Source organism: Cherax quadricarinatus, unplaced genomic scaffold (assembly GCF_038502225.1).
Source record: "Cherax quadricarinatus isolate ZL_2023a unplaced genomic scaffold, ASM3850222v1 Contig815, whole genome shotgun sequence".
Lineage (NCBI taxonomy): Eukaryota > Metazoa > Arthropoda > Malacostraca > Decapoda > Parastacidae > Cherax > Cherax quadricarinatus.
In genome coordinates, this window is record NW_027195841.1 from 3,346 (window position 1) to 30,087 (window position 26,742).

General features: G+C 39.9%; 1 protein-coding gene across 1 annotated transcript in view; it reads right to left on the reverse strand.

Moving 5' to 3' along the window:
- Positions 1-1,290: 1,290 nt before the first annotated feature.
- Positions 1,291-26,742, reverse strand: part of Atg17 (autophagy-related 17) — a gene marked incomplete at its 3' end in the record, with an annotated part of 69,958 nt that continues 44,506 nt past the window's right edge. Inside the window, 11 exon segments of the mRNA XM_070080704.1 lie at positions 1,291-1,437; positions 3,502-3,641; positions 4,535-4,714; positions 9,136-9,322; positions 9,546-9,616; positions 10,262-10,375; positions 14,574-14,744; positions 15,998-16,113; positions 17,367-17,488; positions 18,037-18,163; positions 19,778-19,925. Of these exon segments, the coding sequence (XP_069936805.1) occupies positions 1,291-1,437; positions 3,502-3,641; positions 4,535-4,714; positions 9,136-9,322; positions 9,546-9,616; positions 10,262-10,375; positions 14,574-14,744; positions 15,998-16,113; positions 17,367-17,488; positions 18,037-18,163; positions 19,778-19,925 (1,523 nt within the window).

Genomic DNA, 26,742 nt, shown 5'->3' on the forward strand with positions numbered 1-26,742 from the left:
TGAGCTCAGCTCACTCTGATAAACTGTGAGTGGTACATTTGGGCCTAGATATGAGAGAATACATCTATGTGGTATGTGTGCACCACATAAAACAGATCCTGCAGCACACTGTGTATAATGAGAGAAAAAAACTGAAATCATGATTTTTTGATTAAAACAGCAACTTTGCAGTGTTTTTTCGTATGTTTTTTATAGTTGTATTTGCGATTTCTTGGTCTCATTTGATAGAATGGAAGACATATTACAGAAATAGAGATGATTTTGATTGGTTTTAGCACTGGAAATGGCTTGAAACTGAGCTCAAAGTAGCGGAAATGTTAAATTTTTGCCGATATTCAAGAGTAAAGAAACGACCTCACACGTCTAATACACGTCAGCTGGTGGGTCTAATATACATTCACAAATATGGTGATGATATTTATACAATTATTACAGTATTGCATAGCAGTAAATCTTCTATTTTTTGGTGTGAATAAAAATTCATTATGTGAATAAAAAATCAAAATGGAATTTATTTGTAAAGCCTCAAAACATGACTAATGAACAGAGGAAATGTTAGTTTAGTGCCAGGAATGCCTACATTGTTTATTCTGGACCCTATTTTGAAATTGGAATATTTTGAACTTTGTGTTAAATTGGCCAAATTAACAATTTCCGATCACTTTATTTTGTAGTTGAAACAGTTGACTTGGCGATTTCTTGTGCTCAATCGATAGAATAGAAGTAATACTAGTGAAATAGCTAATAATTTGGTTGATTGGAATAATGTAATTGGCCTAAAATGGGAGTCAAAGTTGGCAAAATCGCCGATTCGTAAATATCGCTGACACATCAAAATTCGCGAGAGCATAATTTCGTCAATTTTCCACCAAATTTCGTACTTTTTGTTTTATTACCTTCACAAAAAGATTCTCTACGATTTCATAAGAAAAAATAACAAATTTTTTTTTTGAAAATTCTTGGACACTGGTGCGTGACTCCAGATTTGGGCCTTGGACCCTGAAAGGGTTAACATTTATGTGATAGAATTGTGAGAAACATTTAAGATATACAATTTATAAGGTTCAGTTATTCAGTATTTATTTGGTTTTGGGTGAGTAAGCGATCTTTGAGAAGAGACTTGAATTTATAAATATTGACGAAAAGTTTCTTCCGCACGACAGGCTTCTTCAGTCAGATAGAGAGTAGAGGCTGAAAGCAGCAGTAGTGACTTACGTGCTTACCACGAGTTCAATCCCCACCTGTACCTTGGTTTGTTACATGTCTCTCTTACACGTCAGACTAACTTACCTTGTGATGGAAACTGGTCGCAGCTGTTGCTGCTCTCTGGTAACGAGGTCACGCTCGGGTGTGTGTCGGGGCGTGACGGAGGCAGCGGTGGTCACCGCCGAGGCATACACCTCGGCGCTGCCATCCTTCGCCAACATTTGGCTGAGTCTGGAATACAGTTAGCCTTCAATTTACACACACCCACACTGGGGACCTCATGAAGTGTGTATAATAATGATATTATGCACAATAGTGGGAGACGGCCGACTTGTTGAAAACAAAAAAAAAATGATATAATAATGATATTATAAATAATAATGATATAATAATGATATACACAGTACGGAAGATTCTTAACGTGTTTGTAAGTTAAAGAATTACTGGGTAGTGAACTGCTCACTGATGTGGCAAGAAATTACAGTCACATTTAACTGACTATTAGGTGTGTCCAACACACCGGACATCTTATACCAGGGTAGTGTGACTGAAATAAGAAGGAACAGTCATTCATTCAGTCACTGTCTTGCTACAAGTGTATTGACATCGGAGTTCAGATGACCTTGTGAACTGTAACATCCTTGCTCATCCTTCATGGTGCAGTTACTGTATTTTCCACCTCCAGGACTTGAGCCCTGGAATCTAAAGGATGAGTGAGAATGTTACAGTACTGGAGGTGGGAAGTACAGTGTCTGTACTCTGAAGGATGAGTGAGAATGTTACAGTACTGGAGGTGGGAAGTACAGTACCTGTACTCTGAAGGATGAGTGAGAATGTTACAGTACTGGAGGTGGGAAGTACAGTGTCTGTACTCTGAAGGATGAGTGAGATTGTTACAGTACTGGAGGTGGGAAGTACAGTGTCTGTACTCTGAAGGATGAGTGAGAATGTTACAGTACTGGAGGTGGGAAGTACAGTACCTGTACTCTGAAGGATGAGTGAGAATGTTACAGTACTGGAGGTGGGAAGTACAGTGTCTGTACTCTGAAGGATGAGTGAGAATGTTACAGTACTGGAGGTGGGAAGTACAGTACCTGTACTCTGAAGGATGAGTGAGAATGTTACAGTACTGGAGGTGGGAAGTACAGTGTCTGTACTCTGAAGGATGAGTGAGAATGTTACAGTACTGGAGGTGGGAAGTACAGTGTCTGTACTCTGAAGGATGAGTGAGATTGTTACAGTACTGGAGGTGGGAAGTACAGTACCTGTACTCTGAAGGATGAGTGAGAATGTTACAGTACTGGAGGTGGGAAGTACAGTGTCTGTACTCTGAAAGATGAGTGAGATTGTTACAGTACTGGAGGTGGGAAGTACAGTGTCTGTACTCTGAAGGATGAGTGAGAATGTTACAGTACTGGAGGTGGGAAGTACAGTACCTGTACTCTGAAGGATGAGTGAGAATGTTACAGTACTGGAGGTGGGAAGTACAGTGTCTGTACTCTGAAGGATGAGTGAGATTGTTACAGTACTGGAGGTGGGAAGTACAGTGTCTGTACTCTGAAGGATGAGTGAGATTGTTACAGTACTGGAGGTGGGAAGTACAGTACCTGTACTCTGAAGGATGAGTGAGAATGTTACAGTACTGGAGGTGGGAAGTACAGTGTCTGTACTCTGGAGGATGAGTGAGAATGTTACAGTACTGGAGGTGGGAAGTACAGTGTCTGTACTCTGAAGGATGAGTGAGAATGTTACAGTACTAGAGGTGGGAAGTACAGTACCTGTACTCTGAAGGATGAGTGAGAATGTTACAGTACTGGAGGTGGGAAGTACAGTACCTGTACTCTGAAGGATGAGTGAGAATGTTACAGTACTGGAGGTGGGAAGTACAGTGCCTGTACTCTGAAGGATGAGTGAGAATGTTACAGTACTGGAGGTTGGAAGTACAGTACCTGTACTCTGAAGGATGAGTGAGAATGTTACAGTACTGGAGGTGAGAAGTACAGTGTCTGTACTCTGAAGGATGAGTGAGAATGTTACAGTACTGGAGGTTGGAAGTACAGTACCTGTACTCTGAAGGATGAGTGAGAATGTTACAGTACTGGAGGTGGGAAGTACAGTGCCTGCACTCAGAAGGAGCGGCAATGATACTTGCAGTTTTGAACTGTAGTATCAGCACACTTCTGGCAAGAGAGTGAAAGAACGAGTGACGATGAAAGCGTATCTTCGTTTACGGGTCACCTGCCTCAGTGGGAGATGGCTGGTGCGTTAATATAAAAAAAAAACAATTCCACACACCTAGGAGTGTCAATATTCGCAGTGTGTGAGTGCAGAGCCTTGCGCAGCAGCGGCGGCACAGCAACCACTTCCCCGACCACCAGCATGGAAGCCAGCTCAGGAAGTATCGACTGCAGCTGCTCAATGTCCTCCTTGGACAACTGTAAATGCAGGAGACTTACATAAATGACCCACACATAGGAGACCAGAGCTTATGTAGAAGTATACAAGAAGACTAGTGGCAGAATTAATATGTATCAGCTACCAGAAGAACTTGATTCAACTGAATCTTACCACCCTGGAGGACAAGACCAGAGGAGACATGATAACAACATACAAAATACTCAAAGCAATTGATAGAGAGAGGGACAGGCTGTTCAAGAGCCAGGAAGGAGATACACAGGGGCACAGCTGGAAATTAAAGACACAGATGAGTCACGGGGGATGTTGGGAGGTACTTCTCCAGCCTCAAGAGTAGTCAGCAAGCCGAAAGACCTCAATGAAGTGGACACACACACATACGCAGTTTTAAGAGCTAGTATGACAGGCAACAAGAGGCTAAGAGGAAATGAATCTAGTAAGTTGCAAGTTAAAAGGTAGGACCAGGAGCTAAGACTCAACCTTTTCAACCATATATAGGAGAGTGCATATAGGAGAGTACATACAGGAGAGTACATATAGGAAAGTATATATAAGAGAGTACATATAGGAAAGTACATATAGGAGAGTACATATAAAAGAGTAATATAGGATAGTACATACAAGTACATATATGGAAGTACATATAAGAGTACATATAGAAAATTATATACGTACATATGAGAGTATGTATAGGAGAGTACATATAGGAGAGTACACAAGCTAAGCATAACAGAAAACTTGCAACTATATATAAGAGAGTACATATAGGAAAGTATAGAGTACATATAAAGTACATACAGGAAAGTACACAGAGTACATATAAAGTACATATAGATATTCTTCATCAATGCAGGCAGTGTGTACAAAACAGACGTGTTCGTCATCAACACAGGCAGTGCAAATGGCGACGCACCTTAGGCAAGGTGTCATCGAATTTGTCAGGCGGTTTGGTGGCGAAGTCTGGCGGTAGATCGTCCATCCCAGGGAAAAGGGAGGCCAGAAAGTGCGTGGAGAAGTGCTGAATGAACTGGCGTCTTGTCGTCACTTCCCGCTGCCACACCTCCCAGTTCTCACTGCTTAGTGCCGTTGCCCACTGTCAAGAATACACCGTATGTGTGGTAGGTGATGTTTATGCTTTACACACACACACACACACACACACACACACAAAATTCACAAAACATCTACATATATATACACTTAACCTAACCTAACCATAGTTAACTCTTAAACGGTCCAAACGTATATATACGTTTTTACGACATTTAAAAGTATGTAAAAAAATGTACATCATCCTTTTTTTTTTCTTTTTTTTTACATTTGAAAATGTGTAAAAAAACTTTTATCTGCATTTTTTTTTTGTTATATTTGAAAATATGTAAACAAAAAAAATAGATCTTCTTTTGGAGCACTACGGATTTGAACATCGATCTATTTGGACCGTTTAAGGGTTAACCCTTTGACTGTCGCAGGCCTCTTTCTGCAACTGTTATTCTATGTCGCAAAATTTTTGGAAAAAAAAATTATTTTTTCTTATGAAATGATAATCTTTTCCCAATGGTAATGACACCAAAAGTACGAAATTTGGTCAAAAATTCATGGAATTACGCTCCTGCAAAGTTAGCAGTCTCGGTGACATATACACATCAGCGATTACGCCAATTTGAGCCCTATTTTTGGCCAGTTCCGTTGTTCCAGTTGACCAAACTCATAGCTATTTCTTTAGAACTCCAATTTTTTCTATCAGCTGAGTACAAGAAACCGAACATTTACCGATTTGAACTACCCAATAAAGTGGTCAGAAATTGGCAATTTGGCCAATTTCATGCAAATTAAAAAAGATGCCAATTTCCAAATAGGGTCCAGAATAAACAAGGTAGACATTCTTGGCACTAATATAACATATCCTCTGTTCATTAGTCACATCTCTAGGCCCCTCTTATATTACTATTGCTTTCTGTTTTGATTTTTTATTCATACAAAAAAATACAAAATTTACTGTTATGCAGACTACTGCATTATTGTAAAAATGGTATAAATAATATCAGTGCGCTAGTGAAAGAATATTAGACTCCCCAGTTGACGTGTATTGGACGTGTGGTGTGATTTGCTTACTCTTGAACATTGGTAAAAATCAAACAGTTCCGTTACTTTGAGCTCAATTTCAAGGTCGTTTTCATCGTGAAACTAATCAAAATCATCTCTATTTCTGCAGTATGTTTTCTATTTTATCATGTGAGACCATGAAAATGAGAATACAAAGATAAATACTATACGAAAATACACCTCAAAGTCGGCATTTTAATCCAAAAAAAAACGATCAGTTTTTTTTTCTCATTATGCACTGCATGCTGCAGGATTTTTTTTATGTGGTGCACACTGACCACACAGACTCATTCTCTGACATGTGGGTCTACCAGCTTTCTCCTGCTTCATTTAAAGCCGCTAGAATTATTGAGTATATATACGTCCGAAACACTGGCTTATAAGACGTATATATTTATTTATTTATTTATTTTATTTATTTATTTATTTATTTATTATTAATTTGAACATGATACAGTTGTCGTGGGGGGTTCGAAAGGAGATATGATGGTTGAAGATAAACACACTTGTGGATGGTAACGCTATATATTGTCAGACTGTGGTAAGGGAAGGGGCCCAGCCTGCCTTCTTGCCTGTTGTATGTCTATCCGTGGACTGAGGGCGAGGTAGCGCATCCCACTCACTCATGCCACATCCCGTGACATCATACAGTCACTAGGCCTAGTAGAGATCATCTATATAAAACATATAGATGGTACTAAGATACTCAGCTAAGCTCTGGTGGCCTGGTGGTTAACGCTCTGGCTTCACACGGTGAGGGCCTGGGTTCAATTCCCAGCCAGAGTAGAAACATTGGACGTGTTTCTTTCCACCTGTTGTCTATGTTCCCCATCAGTAAAATGGGTACCTGGGTGTTAGTCGACTGGTGTGGGTCGCATCCTGGGACACTGACCTAAGGAGGCCTGGTCACAGACCGGGCCGTGGTGGGCGTTGACCCCAGGAACTCTCTCCAGGTATACAACACATGTAAGGGGATCAGCGACTATGCTGACACAGTGAAGTAGAAAGTTATTACAGTGCAACATGCCAAAGCCCCTTGTATGCAGAGCATTATGAGCAGGCTTAAAATTAACTTAAGATTATACGACCAAAACAGTCAAAGGGTTAATATAACTTTTATTATATTACTAAACACCTCCAATATTTTAACAAACTATACATTCTTATTCGCATACATAATTATAATTTAGATTTAAGACTGACCAAAATGTTATGCATAACAAGGAACTTTATAGAAAACAGTTTTGTGTGTCAATTATACGTAATAAACTCTATGCCACTTTATAACGTTTGTTTTGCATAATTTTTAGGGAAGTATTCGGTAGGCATTACACAAACCAGGCAGTGCCAGGAAGAAATTTAAATAGTATAATGTAGGAAAGTACACACTAGACAGTGCACAGACAGTAGAGTACAGGCAAGAAAGTGTTTGTGTGATGTGTTTAGTGTTCAGTCTATACATCACATAGTGAACGTTCAAACCCCAAGCCTGTACTGGTGCTCCTTGACTTACGATGGTTCGACTTACGATATTTCAATTTTACGATGGTGTGGCAGCAATTACTTTGGAAATGAAACTTAAGATAATTACCCAACATGAAGGTGACAAATCCATAACTTATATTCGTTTATTTACTTTTCAGTACTGGTTTTAGCTACAGTAATTATTTGTTTATTTACTTATTTAGTAACAGTAGTTATTTATTTAGCATATACAGCGACTCCTCACTTAGTGACGTACTCATTTACTGATGACTCAGACTTACGACGGGCTCTCTGACCAGTATTCATACCTAAGTAACGTATATTAGCCCTTTCAGGGTCCAAGGCCCAAATCTGGAGTCACGCACCAGTGTCCAAGAATTTAAAAAAAAAAAAATTTGTTATTTTTTCTTATGAAATCGTAGAGAATCTTTTTGTGAAGGTAATAAAACAAAAAGTACGAAATTTGGTGGAAAATTGACGAAATTATGCTCTCGCGAATTTTGATGTGTCAGCGATATTTACGAATCGGCGATTTTGCCGACTTTGACTCCCATTTTAGGCCAATTACATTATTCCAATCAACCAAATTCTTAGCTATTTCACTAGTATTACTTCTATTCTATCGATTGAGCACAAGAAATTGCCAAGTCAACTGTTTCAACTACAAAATAAAGTGATCGGAAATTGTTAATTTGGCCAATTTAACACAAAGTTCAAAATATTCCAATTTCAAAATAGGGTCCAGAATGAACAATGTAAGCATTCCTGGCACTAAACTAACATTTCCTCTGTTCATTAGTTATGTTTTGAGGCTTTACAAATAAATTCCATTTTGATTTTTTATTCACATAATGAATTTTTATTCACACCAAAAAATAGAAGATTTACTGTTATGCAATACTGTAATGATTGTATAAATATCATCACCATATTTGTGAATGTATATTAGACCCACCAGCTGACGTGTATTAGACGTGTGAGGTCGTTTGTTTACTCTTGAATATCGGCAAAAATTTAACATTTCTGCTACTTTGAGCTCAGTTTCAAGCCATTTCCAGTGCTAAAACCAATCAAAATCATCTCTATTTCTGTAATATGTCTTCCATTCTATCAAATGAGATCAAGAAATCGCAAATACATCTATAAAAAACATACGAAAAAACACTGCAAAGTTGCTGTTTTAATCAAAAAATCATGATTTCATTTTTTTTCTCTCATTATACACAGTGTGCTGCAGGATCTGTTTTATGTGGTGCACACATACCACATAGATGTATTCTCTCATATCTAGGCCCAAATGTACCACTCACAGTTTATCAGAGTGAGCTGAGCTCATGGCGTAGATCTACGGTTTGGACCCTGAACGTAAAGCCGTAGATCTACGGGACGGACCCTGAAAGGGTTAGAGCTGACTTCCTCTATTCTGTTTATTACAATATACAATACACTACTGTATAAACATTTAAAAATATACCAGAAATGTTATAAATGGTACAAAGGTGACATTAAAACAATATCAAAGATGGTTGACACAAACTCACTACCATTATAGTATGTTCCTCACTTAGTGACGAATTTGTTTACCAACATGGTCTTGGGAACAGAACTCCGTCATTAAGTGAGGAAAGGCTGTATTCACATTCAACTTATGGTGTTTTTGACTTACGATGGGTTCGTCAGAATGTAACCCCATTGTAAGCTGAGGAGCACCTGTACACAGGAGTACATGGGAAAGACAGCCGCAGAAAACTTGGAGTACAAACTGGGGCTGTCTACTAAAAAGATTATCTGTTTCTATCATATCTATATTAAGAACTATCATGTATCATCTAGGTGTGAGGCCCACGAGTTATGGAGAGAAAAGCCAAAGGCTCTCCCCCACAGCTGCCTCCGCCTGAGTGAGGGGGAGGGCCAAGTACCAACCTCGACGAAGGCCTGCGAGAAGACGTGCCTGCGGGCCACCTCGGTGATGGCCCCCACGTAGACCCGGGGGGCCCGGTGAATCTGCTCAACCACCTGCAGCAGGCCCATGAGGCGGCGAACATTCTCCTGGTGCATGGTTAACTTGTTCGCCAGCTCATACATCTTCTTCTCTATGTACATTATCCACCTGAAGTGTAAGGGAGTTGTAGAGTGACTGGAGGTCACCTTACACAGGTCACCTTATACAGGTTGTTATACACAGGTCACTGTACACAGGTCATTATATGCAGGTCATCATATACAAGTTATATACAGGTCCTTATATACAAGTCACCATACACAGGTCATACACAGGTTATATACAGGTCATTATATACAAGTCACCATACACAGGTCATCACTGTACTCACTTTAGTCTGACGTGCAAATTCTCCGAGAGTTCCTCCTTCGCCTTAATGCACCTCCGCTTGATATCTTGAACCTGCCAAACACAACGTCTCTTTTGAAAAACAAACAAAACAAAGACTGTTCAACTGCCTCCCAGCATACATCAGGGGGATTACCAAAAGACCTGGCTGTCGAGACCCCTGGCTGTCGAGACCCCTGGCTGTCGAGACCCCTGGCTGTCAAGACCCCTGGCTGTCGAGACCCCTGGCTGTCGAGACCCCTGGCTGTCGAGACCCCTGGCTGTCGAGACCCCTGGCTGTCGAGACCCCTGGCAATCTACAATACCCCTGGCTGTCTTCAAGAAGGCACTGTACAGACACAAAGTCAGTACCTGACTAGCCATGCTGAGATTCCTACGTTGGTTTACATGCAGCCAACAGTAACAACCTGGTTGATCAGTCCCTGATCCACTACGAGGCCTGGTCATGGACTGGGCCGCAGGGGCATTCACTCCCGAAACACCTTCCAGGTATATTTAAAATTTACCACTCAATAACCTATGTCTAGCATGCAAATATTAATATTAGTCGGCATGAAATACTCCACATGTTAGCGACTTTCTTCTTTGCTTTGTTTTAGTATATGTAAACTAAATTATTAAATTATTTGTATAATGCTCTAAGAAACAAAGTTTGTATACAGGAAGAACAACGGGAACTGAGAATTTCACACCGCTTACCCGCTGATGGTTCTTGAGCATGTGCATGAGGTTCTTGCGGTGTGAGGTGCACAGGTCGGGGAAGATGGATGGGTCGTTCACCCTCCCCGCCCGGTTTTGGTTCTGTAGCAATGCCTGCAATGACACACACTTCCAATATAACAAGAAAAAATGTAAAATACATTACAGTAAGTCTGTGACTTACAAACACATTGAGAATCTTTTATAATGTGTATAATATCATTATTACACACAATACGGAAGTTCCCCAACGTGTCTGTAAACTGAAGACTTCCTGTACTGAGCCAGGTCTAAATTTAATACAAATGGGAAGCGTGTCTGCCTGGTGTTCAGCAGACAGAGGATCAAGCCTGCACTACGTTGTACGTTGAATGACCCACACAGGTTTAGAGCTTAACATACTTTAGAGAGAACAGGCATACTTTATCTCCATGGGAAAGAGGAACAGAATTCTTCCTCAGTAAGCCATGCGTGTATAAGAGACGACTAAAATGCCGGCAGCAAGGGGCTATAACCCCTTCTCTTGTCTAAATTACTAAATTTTTTTTTTTTTGGGGTCACCCTGCCTTGGTGGGACATGGTCAGTTTATTGAAAGGTGGCACAATACCGTGACTGGAACAATACACAAATAACCCGTACATAATAGAAGCTTGTCTAGGTAGTAGGTTGGTAGACAACAACCACCCAGGGAGGTACTACCATCCTGTGGTAGTAGGTTGGTAGACAACAACCACCCAGGGAGGTACTACCATCCTGTGGTAGTAGGCTGGTAGACAACAACCACCCAGGGAGGTACTACCATCCTGTGGTAGTAGGCTGGTAGACAACAACCACCCAGGGAGGTACTACCATCCTGTGGTAGTAGGTTGGTAGACAGCAACCACCCAGGGAGGTACTACCATCCTGTGGTAGTAGGTTGGTAGACAACAACCACCCAGGGAGGTACTACCATCCTGTGGTAGTAAGTTGGTAGACAACAACCGCCCAGGGAGGTACTACTGTCCTGCCAAGTGAGTGTAAAACGAAAGCCTGTAATTGTTTTACATGATGGTAGGATTGCTGGTGTCTTTTTTCTGTCTCATAAACATGCAAGATTTCAGGTACATCTTGCTACTTCTACTAACACTTAGGTCACACTACACATACATGTACAAGCATATATATACACACCCCTCTGGGTTTTCTGCTATTTTCTTTCTAGTTCTTGTTCTTGTTTATTTCCTCTTACCTCCATGGGGAAGTGGAACAGAATTCTTCCTCCGTAAGCCATGCGTGTTGTAAGAGGCGACTAAAATGCCGGGAGCAAGGTGCTAGTAACCCCTTCTCCTGTATATATTACTAAATGTGAAAGGAGAAACTTTCATTTTTCCTTTCGGGCCGCCCCGCCTCGGTGGGATACGGCCGGTGTGTTGAAAGAAGAAAGAAGAGAAGCTTGTGACAACATTTCCATCCCACTTGGACCAAAGTCCTAAACTTACAAACACACTGAGATTCTTCTGTATTGAGTATAATATCATTATTATACAGTGGACCCCCGCATAATGATTACCTCCGAATGTGACCAATTATGTAAGTGTATTTATGTAAGTGCATTTGTACGTGTATGTTTGGGGGTCTGAAATGGACTAATCTACTTCACAATACAGTGGACCCCCGCATAACGATTACCTCCAAATGCGACCAATTATGTAAGTGTATTTATGTAAGTGCGTTTGTACGTGTATGTTTGGGGGTCTGAAATGGACTAATCTACTTCACAATATTCCTTATGGGAACAAATTCGGTCAGTACTGGCACCTGAACATACTTCTGGAGTGAAAAAATATCGTTAACCGGGGGTCCACTGTATTATTATGTATATATCATTATTAGACATACAGTGGAACCTCAAATATAGAATAGTTCCCAACTCAACCAATTATGTAAGTGTATTTTTGTAAGTGTATCTTTGAGGGTCTGAAATGAACTAATCTAATTCACATTATTCTTGATGGGACTAAATTCGTTGGGGAGCGGCACTCGAACAGCTGTCTGGAACGAAGAAAGTTCGATATTTGAGGTTCCACTGTAATTCAGACGGTCCCCCCTCGAGGACTTACTGTATATGGTCCAAGTGGGACCAAAACGTCATCATGAACTTCTATCTATTACAAACTACATCAACATCTTCAAATTCATTTTCAAAGAGTAACAGTCGAAAAAACTGGAGGAAATGTCATCCAGATGAAAGAATTTGAATACAAGTTGAAAAAACTGGAGGAAATGTCATCCAGATGAAAGAATTTGAATACAAGTTGAAAAAACTGGAGGAAATGTCATCCAGATGAAAGAATTTGAATACATAATTTTTTAACGCAGCGGCCACCTCAAACTGAGGTTGAGTGACCCCAAAATAAGAAGAAACACATTCACCATCACTCAGTCACTGTCTTGCCACTAGTGTGCTGACATCACAATTTAAATGATCAACATAGGCACTAATTTTATAATTATTTTTTAATGCACCGGTCATCTCCAAGAAAGGGCGACATAATACGAAAAACAAAGTTTTTCCATTTTAATTTAGTGATACAGACACTACCCTAGTTACGAACATTCGAGTTACGAACATTAAGACATACGAACAGACATCACCTAAAGTTTACTGTACCAATTACAAAGGTAAAACGGTTTTATTACAGTATTTATTATTACAATATGTTTTAGTATTAAGAACCGTATATTACTGATACTGTACTGTATTGTCTTTAAGTTTTCAGCAAACAATGGCACAGAGAGAGAACAATAATAATAATAATAATAATAATAATAATAATAATAATAATAATAATAATAATAATAATAATAATAATAATAATAATAATAAAAACAATAATAACTCCTAGGTAGTAGGTTGGTAGACAGCAACCGCCCAGGGAGGTACTACCGTCCTGCCAAGTGAGTGTAAAACGTAAGCCTGTAATTGTTTTACACGATGGTAGGATTGCTGGTGTTTTTTCTGTCTCATAAACATGCAAGGTTTCAGGTACGTCTTGCTACTTCTGCTTACACTTAGGTCACACTACACATACATGTACAAGCATATGTATACACACCCCTCTGGGTTTTCTTCTATTTTCTTACTAGCTCTTGTTCTTGTTTATTTCCTCTTATCTCCATGGGGAAGTGGAACAGAATTCTTCCTCCGTAAGCTATGCGTGTTGTAAGAGGCGACTAAAATGCCAGGAGCAAGGGGCTAGTAACCCCTTCTCCTGTATATATTACTAAATGTGAAAGGAGAAACTTTTGTTTTTCCTTTTGGGCCACCCCGCCTCGGTGGGATACGGCTGGTGTGTTGAAAGAAAGAAGAAAGAATAATAACTATCGTAACAACAGTAAAATGGCAAAATAATGACTTACGAGCAGTTCAAGATACGAATGGTCTTCTGAAACGTGACTTGTTCATAAGTTGGGAGGGGTGTCTGTATATACAGGAGAAAGGGTTACTAGCCCCTTGCTTCTGGTACTTTAGTTGCCTCTTACAACACGCATGGCTTATGGAGGAAGAATTCTGTTCCACTCTCCCATGGAGATAAGCAGAAACAAGAACTAGTAAGAAAATAGAAGAAAACCCAGAGGGGTGTGTATATATATGCTTGTACATGTATGTGTAGTGTGACCTAAGTGTAAGTAGAAGTAGCAAGATGTATCTGAAATCTTGCATGTTTATGAGACAGAAAAAAGACACCAGCAATCCTACCCTCATGTAAAACAATTACAGGCTTCTGTTTTACACTCACTTGCCAGGACGGTAGTACCTCCCTGGGCGGTTGCTGTCTACCAACTTACTACCACAGGATGGTAGTACCTCCCTGGGTGGTTGTTGTCTACCAACCTACCACCACAGGACAGCAGTACCTCCCTGGGTGGTTGTTGTCACCCAACGTACTACCACAGGACAGTAGTACCTCCCTGAATGGTTGTTGTCTAGCAACCTACTACCACAGGACAGTAGTACCTCCCTGGGTGGTTGTTGTCTACCAACCTACTACCACAGGACAGTAGTACCTCCCTGGATGGTTTATTATTATTATTGTTTTTACAATGAATCAGCCACAACTCGCCAAGGCAGGGTGACCCAAAAAAAAAAAAAAAGTTATTCTTTATAAATTTAGTAATTTATACAGGCGAAGGGGTTACTAGCCCCTTGCTCTCAGCATTTTAGTCACCTCAAAATTATTATAATGCTTTGTAATCAGCCATTTTAACAGGTTAGGTTATTATTACAGAGGAATACAGTAAGTGTATGGTAGTAAGACTTGGGCCACTGACTTGAGCAAAGTTGTTTTGTTCCTGGACGATCTTGTTGGCCTCGTGCATGAGTTGTTCCAGGCCGAAGAGGCGTTCACCGAGGCCCTTGATCTCCTTCATCTGGGGCCGGTCGGCCTCGCGGGTCACCGCTGACACCTCGCTCGCCAGCTGGGTCAGTGTTCCCTCGCTGATCTGTGGACAACACCAATTATGTTATGGACGGTTTGGAGGGTAAAGGAATACTAGGGAACAAAACAAATCACAATACAGTAAGTCCTCAACTTGAGAGCACTTTGAGAATCTTCTGTATTGTGTATGTCATTATTGTGTATATAATGTCATTATTGTGCATAATATCATTATTGTGCATACTGTCATTACTCTGTATAATGTAATTATCATACACAATACAGAAAGTCCCCAACACATTCATAAATCAAAGATTTCCTGAATTATGAATCTTGTACACAATTCAGGTCCCCAATGCACTCAAAAGTTGAAACTTCCTGTACCATCACCTGATCAATACACAAATAAACCACTCATGTGAGAGTGAATTATTATTATAATCAAAACTAAGCACCAGACCCACAAGGGTCATACAGTGCTGCTTATAGGGGAGACAAGCCTATGCCAATGTTCTGGTCCGACTTGGACTGTGTACAAGTCACTGAAGCGCCAAGATAATCTTCTCTCTCCTATGTGATGCTTATTTGTGTAAAGGAATACCGGACTGGAAACCATGAGGAGGTACCAGAGAGTTGAAACATAAACACTGGTCATGTATTAGCCTTTCATATACAGTTAATTCTTTTATACAGCCCAGTGGCTGACGCAACGGTCTGAAGTTTTGAGACTCTCTGACTGCGGGTTCAAACCCCACCCGTGGTATGGTTTATCTTATAAAGCTCCTCTATATACAGTCAGTTCTCTTATAAGGAAACCCTGTATCAACATCTGTGGCCACAGATTACTCAACATCTTACCATATCAGAAACACTGCTGGAACAAGTGTACAAATCTTCAAAAGGAAACTGGACAAGTATCTTCACCTGGTGCCAGATCAACCAGGTTGTGATGGATATGTGGGGCAGCAGGCCTCCAGCAGCAACAGCCTGGTTGACCTGGCTAGCACCAGACCAGCCTGACCCATGGCCAGGCCCTAGGAGTAGTAAGACTCAAAACTCCTCAAAGGTAAAGACGTTGGTTTTTAAACCTATCAGTAAACCAGCGGTAGCTATGGCGCTTACTGTATTTTGCAGCATATAAAGCACACTGTCATATAAGACAACATTGCCAAGCAGTGCTAACATAACGTTAGTAAACGACTGCTAAAGAGTAACACAAAGCTTGCCCTCAACCCTGAATTTTTGAGAGGAAAAAAAAGCACACCTTCTGTGCTGGAAAGTATGGTAGATACCGTATGACAGTTAATGTGGCATCACCTGGGTAAGTCCTCGGTAACAGAGTTGTGCAATCTGTTGTACGTCGCTCTGGCTATCCTTGGCACTGATCCAGTCTAGTAGGCTCAAGTGCGGCTTCCTCTCCAAGGCCTCACCATCTGAGAAAAGAAAATTAGATATAGCATTTACAGATAGTTCTCCACGGGGAAGTGGAACAGAATTTTTCCCCAGTAAGCCATGCGTGTTATAAGAGGTGACTAAAATGCTGGGAGTAAGGGGCTAGTAACCCCTTCTCCTGTATATATAGCCTCTCCTCACTTATTCAACATTAATGGACTGACCACATCGACTCAAGGCTGAGGGACTGATTACCTCATTCTCCTCCTGTTCTTCACGTTTCTCCTTTGTATGGACTGATGAAGCCACTGTGTGGCGAAACGTAACACTTAAACGGTCCAAACAGATCAATGTTCAAATTCATAGCTACAAAAGTAGATCTAATTTTTTTTACATATTTTCAAATATAACAAAAAAAAATGTAGATAAAAGTTTTTTACACGTTTTCACATGTAAAACAAAAAAGATCTACATTTTTTACATACTTTGAAATGTTGAAAAAATTTATATATACGTTTGGACCATTTAAGGGTTAAGGGTGATGTTAGTTCCATTCATAAGACCACGTCAGTAAACAAATTCGTCACTAAGTGAGGAGCATACTATAATGGTAGTGGGTTTGTGTCAACCATCTTTGATACTGTTTTAATGTCACTTTTGCACCATTTATTTCTGGTATATTTTTAAATGTTTATACAGTAGTTTACTGTATATGATAATAAACAGAATAGAGGAACTCAGCTCTAATATACATTATTTAGGTATGCATACTGGTCACAGAGCCCGTCGTAAGTCTGAGTCGCTAGTAAATGAGTACGTCACTAAGTGAGAAGAGGTTGTACATGTATTATTAAATTTAAAAGGAGAAACTTTCATTTCTTCTTTTGGGCCACCGTGCCTCGGTGGGATACGGCCGGTTTGTTGAAAGAATAAAATTTACAAATAGTACATAGCTGCCAGTATAGACTCCTACTACCACAGGATGAAATACTTGCATCATCAATCACTCCATCACTGTCTTGCCAGAGGTGTGTCGATACTACAGTTCAAAAACTGCAACATATCTCCACACCTCTTTCAGAGTGTAGGCACTGTATCCCACCTCCAGGACTCAAGTCCAGCCAACTAGTTTCCCTGAATCCCCTCGTAAACCTTACTTAATCCGCGATTACATTTAAAAATGGGCAGCCTACAAGTGCTTTAACACGTAATATTTACATACAGCCTATACCTAAGGCCTAAGAATTCTGCAGAAACATATCGTGACTATACAGGAGAGAGAGACGTTGCTTACCTCGGCCATCCTCGGCCGTTTCATCTATTTCTTCGACCTTGCCCACCTCTGGGTTGCTCCTCTTACCCAGGAGGGCAGAAAGAACAGGTATTTTTGCCAATAGTTTGAGATCCTCATCGAAACTGCAAGAAAGAACTTGAATTAGTGTTAATCACTAAAGACGACTGTGGAATTGTGATACAAAAATATAACCAATTGTTATTATTATTATTATTATTATTATTATTATTATAATCATGGGGGAAGCACTAAACCCATAGGATTATACAGCACCTGTGGGGGGAGGGGATGTGGAAGGTATTCAGGCTTAATTCAGGGAACTGGAACACAGATCCAATTCCCTAGATCAAGAGCCCTTCACCAGCATCAAGGAACCTCCCTTGAGGGGAAATGTAACCAAAATAATAGTTTATATATAGAGTGCTGTCACTGTTTGATCTTTGTTTCACTCCATGTTTTGTATGTGATTATTCCTTGCCATCTCTAGGCCCCCCACCACACACACACACACACACACACACACACACACACACACACACACACACACGATAAAGCTCATGGAGCAGGAAGAGTGGAACTAGTAATAACCAGTGAAGAGGCGGGGCCAGGAGCTATAACTCGACCCCTGCAACCACAATTAGGTGAGCAATAACTCGAGGAGAGGACTCACTTTTCAAGAATCTTAAACTTCTCTTCTCGTCCGGTCAAATAATCATTAAAGCTTTGCTCGAAGCTCTCAAACTTGCTCCTGAAGTCTGCCACAATGTCTTCAAGATTGGCCACCACAGCTGCCCACCCTGAAATAATAATAATAATAATAGTAATAACAATAATAATAATAAAGCATATAAGAAGTTGGGGTTTGAATCCTAATACTCACTTGCCATGGGTTACAATCCCATCTGTTCTGTGGTTTGTTTACAATCACATTTCTGGAAGCCCATAATTGTTTTACATGATGGTAGGATTGCTGGTGTCTTTTTTCTGTCTCATAAACATGCAAGATTTCAGGTACGTCTTGCTACTTCTACTTACACTTAGGTCACTCTACACATACATTTTTTTTTTTTTTAATAAGTTGGACGTCTCCCACCGAGGCAGGATGACCCAAAAAGAAAGAAAATCCCCAAAAAGAAAATACTTTCATCATTCAACACTTTCATCTCACTCACACATAATCACTGTTTTTGTAGAGGTGCTCAGAACACGACAGTTTAGAAGCATATACAGTGGACCCCCGGTTAACGATATTTTTTCACTCCAGAAGTATGTTCAGGTGCCAGTACTGACCGAATTTGTTCCCATAAGGAATATTGTGAAGTAGATTAGTCCATTTCAGACCCCCAAACATACACGTACAAACGCACTTACATAAATACACTTACATAATTGGTCGCATTGGGAGGTAATCGTTATGCGGGGGTCCACTGTACATATAAAGATACACAGCATATCCCTCCAAACCGCTAGCATCCCGAACCCCTCCTTTAGAGTGCAGGTATTGTACTTCCCATTTCCAGGATACAAGTCCGGCTATATAAAAATAACATGCATGTACATGCATATATATACACACTCCTCTGGGTTTTCTGCTTTTTTCTTACTAGTTCTTGTTCTTGTTTATTTCCTCTTAACTCCATGGGGAAGTGGAACAGAATCCTTCCTCCGTAAGCCATGCGTGTTGCAAGAGGCGACTAAAATGCCAGAAGCAAGAAGCTAGTAACCCCTTCTCCTGTATAAATTACTAAATTTAAAAAGAGAAACTTTCGTTTTTCTTTCTGGGTCACCCTGCCTTGGTGGGATACGGCCAGTTTGTTAAAAAAAAAATACATACATATATGCATATATTTTAATCAGATTTCTTTAACTAAATAAGTCTTAATTTTTGTGAAGGATTCAAATTTCCTGAAAAAAATGCCTGAAAAAATTTAACAAAGTTGAAAATATTGTGAAAAATCGATATTTTTTGTGTAAAATGTTAAGATTTTGGTTAAGTGTCCATCTTGAAAACCCATTGTATAATAATGTTTATATGCACACACACACACACACACACACACACACACACACACACACACACACACACAGGAGCTAAGACTCGACCCCTGCAACCACAAATAGGTGACTACACACACACACACACACACACACACACACACACACACACAGGAGCTAAGACTCGACCCCTGCAACCACAAATAGGTGACTACACACACACACACACACACACACACACACACACACACACACATACACACACACACACACACACACACACACACACACACAGGAGCTAAGACTCGACCCCTGCAACCACAAATAGGTGACTACGCACACACACACACACATTCACAAGTGTACACGCACACACCCTTCTGGTGACAATGGTTGTGCACCATGTGTGCCCCCACCTTGCTGCTGTAGATGTTGATCGTGCACCAGCTGCTGACAGGTGCGTGTCTGGTCCCGGGAGTGCTCGTGGAACTGCTGCGCCAGCTGTGCCCGCGCCACCACTGTGTTGTAGCTGGCGGGCATGTTAAGTGCCCCCTCTACTTGATCCTGGGTACAACACAACAACAACAACAATAATAATAATAATAATAATAATAATAATAATAATAATAATAATAATAATAATAATAATAATTAATAATAATATTGAGGCAACTAAAATACTGGGAGCAAGGGGCTAATAACCCTTTCTTCTGCATAAATCACTAAATTTGAGAAAAAGTTAATAATAATAATAATACAAATGCTCCTCACTTTACGATGGTTCGACTTACAATATTTCGACTTTACAATGGTGCGATAGCAATGCACCTCCAGTAGTTGTCAAACTTTGATTTTTAATCTGTTCCCAGGAAATATATCACTACATATACTGTACACAAGGCAGGTCCTACTGATACTAGGGTTCTACTGAACATAAGAACACTACAGCAGGCCTACTGGCCCACATTAGGCAGGTCTTACTGATACTGGGGTTCTACTGAACATAAGAATTCTACAGCAGGCCTACTGGCCCACACTAGGCAGGTCCTACTGATACTGGGGTTCTACTGAACATAAGAATACTACAGCAGGCCTACTGGCCCACACTAGGCAGGTTCTACTGATACTGGGGTTCTACTGAACATAAGAACACTACAGCAGGCCTACTGGCCCACACTAGGCAGGTTCTACTGATACTGGGGTTCTACTAAACATAAGGACACTACAGTAGGCCTATTGGCCCACACTAGGCAGGTTCTACTGATACTGGGGTTCTACTGAACATAAGAACACTACAGTAGGCCTACTGGCCCACACTAGGCAGGTTCTACTGATACTGGGGTTCTACTGAACATAAGATCACTACAGCAGGCCTACTGGCCCACACTAGGCAGGTCTTACTGATACTAGGGTTCTACTGAACATAAGAACACTACAGCAGGCCTACTGGCCCACACTAGGCAGGTTCTACTGATACTGGGGTTCTACTGAACATAAGAACACTACAGCAGGTGTACTGGCCCACACTAGGCAGGTTCTACTGATACTGGGGTTCTACTGAACATAAGAACACTACAGCAGGCCTACTGGCCCACACTAGGCAGGTTCTACTGATACTGGGGTTCTACTGAACATAAGAACACTACAGTAGGCCTACTGGCCCACACTAGGCAGGTTCTACTGATACTGGGGTTCTACTGAACATAAGATCACTACAGTAGGCCTACTGGCCCACACTAGGCAGGTCTTACTGATACTAGGGTTCTACTGAACATAAGAACACTACAGCAGGCCTACTGGCCCACACTAGGCAGGTCTTACTGATACTAGGGTTCTACTGAACATAAGAACACTACAGCAGGCCTACTGGCCCACACTAGGCAGGTTCTACTGATACTGGGGTTCTACTGAACATAAGAACATAAGAACACTACAGCAGGCCTAATGGCCCACACTTGGCAGGTCCTACTCAAACTTAAACCCACCAACAAAAATATTTGTCAAAACCATTGTCTTTCCACTATAATATATATATATATATATATATATATATATATATATATATATATATATATATATATATATATATATATATATACATATATATATATATATATATATATATATATATATATATATATATATATATATATATATATATATATATATATATACATACATATATAAACACTAGCGATTGAATAAATTAAAGAAAATTTTATGTCCTAAACGTTTCTTGGGATTTAAATAAATGTTACTTGCAAGGTTTCAGGTACGTCTTGCTACTTCTACTAACACTTAGGTCACACTACACATACATGTACAAGCATATATATACACACCCCTATGGATTTTCTTCTATTTTCTTTCTAGTTCTTGGTCTTGTTTATTTCCTCTTATCTCCATGGGGAAGTGGAACAGAATTCTTCCTCCGTAAGCCATGCGTGTTGTAAGAGGCGACTAAAATGCCGGGAGCAAGGGGCTAGTAACCCCTTCTCCTGTATATGTTACGAAATGTAAAAGGAGAAACTTCAATTTTTTCTTTTCGGCCGCCCCGCCTCAGTGGGATACGGCCGGTGTGTTGAAAGAAAAGTGTATGTTACTGAGAACAAGTAATATATATAACTCTGCAAGAACATAATCTCAACAAAAAAAAATCTTAATGTAAACAAAGGAACTAATAAATAAAACTCCTAAATCATTATTCAATAAACAAAAATATTTCCTTCTTCATTAACCCTTTGACTGTTTCAGGCCCCTCTCTGAAACTGTCATTCTATGTCGCTCAATTTTTGAAAAAAAAAAAAATTATTTTTTCTTATGAAATGATAGAGAATCTTTTCCCGATGGTAATGACACCAAAAGTTCGAAATTTGGTCGAAAACTCGTGGAATTATGCTCCCGCGAAGTTAGCGGTCTCGGCGACATATGCGTATCGGCGATTTCGCCGACTTTGAGCCCTATTTTCAGCCAATTCCCTTGTTCCAGTTGACCAAACTCATAGCTATTTCTTTAGAACTCCATTTTATCTATCAGCTGAGTACAAGAAACCTCCCATTTACTAATTTGGACTACCCAATATGGTGGTCAGAAATTGGCAATTTGGCCAATTTCACACAAAATAAAAAATATGCCAATTTCAAAATAGGGTTCAGAATAAACAAGGTAGACATTCGTGGCACTAAAATAACATATGCTCTGTTCATTAGTCACATCTCTAGGCCCCTCTTATATTATTATTGCTTTATATTTTGATTTTTTATTCATACAAAAAAATACAAAATTTACTGTTATGCAGACGACTGCATTATTGTAAAAATGGTATAAATAATATCAGTGCACTAGTGAAAGAATATTAGACTCCCCAGTTGACGTGTATTGGACGTGTGGTGTGATTTATTTACTCTTGAACATTGGTAAAAATCGAACATTTCCGCTACTTTGAGCTCAGTTTCAAGGTCGTTTTCATCGTAAAAGTAATGAAAATCATCTCTATTTCTGTAATATGTTTTCCATTTTATCACCTAAGACCATGAAAACGCGAATACAACGATAAATACTATACGAAAATACACCTCAAAGTCGGCGTTTTATTCCAAAAAAACGATCCGAGTTTTTTTTTTCTCATTACGCAATGTGTGCTGCAGGATTTTTTTTATGTGGTGCACACTGACCACACAGACCCATTCTCTCACATGTGGGCCTACCAGCTTTCTCCCACTTGATTTGAAGCCGCTAGAATTATTGAGTATATATACGTCAGAAACATTGGCTCGTAAGACGTATTTATACGTCGAAAACAGTCAAAGGGTTAAATAAATATTTAACTCACACACCAACACTCTTGTGTCTTTTGTTTTTACCATTGGTGAGGCTTTTCACCTTGGCCTTGTTCGCAGTCTTTTTATTCATCTCTGCCTTCTTAGGGTCAGTTATTTTGTATATACCTTTTTGGTTACTGGCACCTCGGAGGGCAGTTAACCTGTAGGCTAGGTCAACATCATCAATTGTTTCTATCTCTTGAATTTTCCTCTTTTTACTCTTCTTTTGCTTGCCATTTAACCCTGTCTGGTCCTGGTCAGTTTTCTCCGATGCATTTTGTCTGCGACGTCTGTTATGTTTCCTTGTTTTTGGCTTTCTTACCATAGCCATCTTCAGTGTATCGCCTGTTGGTCTCCTCCAGAGTTTGACTGGTGTGATCAGTCCCATGGCACTCATTGTAATTGACATGAGGACACACAACACAGTCATTGTGAAGGGAGTAGAGGAACACTCATCACAGCGTGATGTCACCTCAAGAAGAAGTGTTTTAAGATTTTGGATTTCCATGTAACATTCATAAGCGGTGATGATGCGACCAATGACAGGCAGCCACCTTGGATCAAACTGAAGGTCACTGTCGGTACTTGTCTCTTGTACTGGGGTGTCGCTCGCATATCGCCAAACATCAACTACAGTCGAGATGGAGAACCAATAGAACACTGGCTGGCAAGCATCGGTAGCTTGGTCAACCTCTCTTCTGAGGTCGTCTCTCTCCTTTTCTAAATCACGAACCCATGGATCGAAAAGCTGATAATAGCAACCCACTATTTCCAGAATGATTCCCATTGCTAACATCCACAAGCAGCAGGTTTTCAGTGCCATTTTGCAAAACATTTTGACGATTCTTATGCTTACTGTTTAGTTCTTTATTTGATTGTTTGATTATAATTTGATTTTTAAACTTAAGCTTAACTATTTCAATAATATATTAATATAATAAATGCCCCATTTTACTAAATATATCAACATTATGAAAAAATAGTGACCTTCGAATTTTCAGTTTATTATTGAAAGTGTACATAGAATTTATTTACATAGAAGAGAATCAAAATTTAATATTTTAACAGTGAGTTGTATTATAGTGTCTTATGATGGTGAGTGTAGTATAGTGTGTAGTGATAGTGTAGCAGTGTAGTGATGGTGAGTGTAGCAGTGTAGTGATAGTGAGTGTAGCAGTGTACTGATGGTGAGTGTAGCAGTCTACTGATGGTGAGTGTAGCAGTGTACTGATGGTGAGTGTAGCAGTGTACTGATGGTGAGTGTAGCAGTGTACTGATGGTGAGTGTAGCAGTGTACTGATGGTGAGTGTAGCAGTGTAGTGATAGTGAGTGTAACAGTGTAGTGACAGTGAGTGTAGCAAGATTTAAATAATATGAGTATGTTACTGAGAACAAGTAATATATATATACATATAACTCTGCAAGAACATAATCTCAACAAAAAAAAAAATCTTAATGTAAACAAAGGAACTAATAAATAAAACTCCTAAATCATTATTCAATAAACAAAAATATTTCCTTCTTCATTAAATAAATATTTAACTCACACACCAACACTCTTGTGTCTTTTGTTTTTACCACTGGTGAGGCTTTTCACCTTGGCCTTGTTCGCAGTCTTTTTATTCATCTCTGTCTTCTTAGGGTCAGTTATTTTGTATATACCTTTTCGGTTACAGGCACCTCGGAGGGCAGTTAACCTGTAGGCTAGGTCAACATCATTAATTGTTTCTATCTCTTGAATTTTCCTCTTTTTGCTCTTCTTTGGCTTGCCATTTAACCCTGTCTGGTCCTGGTCAGTTTTCTCCGATGCATTTTGTCTGCGACGTCTGTTATGTTTCCTTGTTTTTGGCTTTCTTACCGTAGCAATCTTCAGTGTATCGCCGGTTCGTCTCCTCCAGAGTTTGACTGGTGCGATCAGTCCCATGGCACTCATTGTAATTGACATGAGGACACACAACACAGTCATTGTGAAGGTAGTAGAGGAACACTCATGACAGCGTGATGTCACCTCAAGAAGAAGTGTTTTAAGATTTTGGATTTCCATGTAACATTCATAAGCGGTGATGATGCGACCAATGACAGGCAGCCACCTTGGATCAAACTGAAGGTCACTGTCGGTACTTGTCTCTTGTACTGGGGTGTCGCTCGCATATCGCCAAACATCAACTACAGTCGAGATGGAGAACCAATAGAACACTGGCTGGCAAGCATCGGTAGCTTGGTCAACCTCTCTTCTGAGGTCGTCTCTCTCCTTTTCTAAATCACGAACCCATGGATCGAAAAGCTGATAATAGCAACCCACTATTTCCAGAATGATTCCCATTGCTAACATCCACAAGCAGCAGGTTTTCAGAGCCATTTTGCAAAACATTTTGACGATTCTTATGCTTACTGTTTAGTTCTTTATTTGATTGTTTGATTATAATTTGATTTTTAAACTTAAGCTTAACTATTTCAATAATATATTAATATAATAAATGATGCCCCATTTTACTAAATATATCAACATTATGAAAAATAGTGACCTTCGAATTTTCAGTTTATAATTGAAATTTTACATAGAATTTATTTACATAGAAGAGAATCAAAGTTTAATATTTTAACAGTGAGTTGTATTATAGTGTCTTATGAGGGTGAGTGTAGTATAGTGTGTAGTGATAGTGTAGGTGTGTAGTGATGGTGAGTGTAGCAGGGTAGTGATGGTGAATGTAGCAGTGTAGTGATGGTGAGTGTAGCAGTATAGTGATAGTGTAGCAGTGTAGTGATGGTGAATGTAGCAGGGTAGTGATGGTGAGTGTAGCAGTGTAATGATGGTGAGTGTAGCAGTATAGTGATAGTGTAGCAGTGTAGTGAAGGTGAGTGTAGCAGTGTACTGATGGTGAGTGTAGCAGTGAAGTGATGGTGAGTGTAGCAGTGTACTGATGGTGAGTGTAGCAGTGTAGTGATGGTGAGTGTAGCAGTGTAGTGATGGTGAGTGTGCAGTGTAGTGATAGTGAGTGTAGCATGATTTAAGTAATATGAGTATGTTACCGAGAACAAGTAACATACAGTGGACCCCCGACTAACGATGAGCTCCCAACTCGACCAATTATGTAAGTGTATTTTTGTAAGTGCCTTTGTAGGTGTATTTTGGGGGGTCTGAAACGGACTAATCTAATTCACAATATTCCTTATGGGAACAAGTTCGGTCTATAACGGCACACGAACAGACTTCTGGATTGAAATAATATTGTTAGTCGGGGGTCCACTGTATATATAACTCTGCAAGAACATAATCTCAACAAAAAAAAATCTTAATGTAAACAAAGGAACTAATAAATAAAACTCCTAAATCATTATTCAATGAACAAAAATATTTCCTTCTTCATTAAATAAATATTTAACTCACACACCAACACTCTTGTGTCTTTTGTTTTTACCATTGGTGAGGCTTTTCACCTTGGCCTTGTTCGCAGTCTTTTTATTCATCTCTGCCTTCTTAGGGTCAGTTATTTTGTATATACCTTTTCGGTTACTGGCACCTCGGAGGGCAGTTAACCTGTAGGCTAGGTCAACATCAT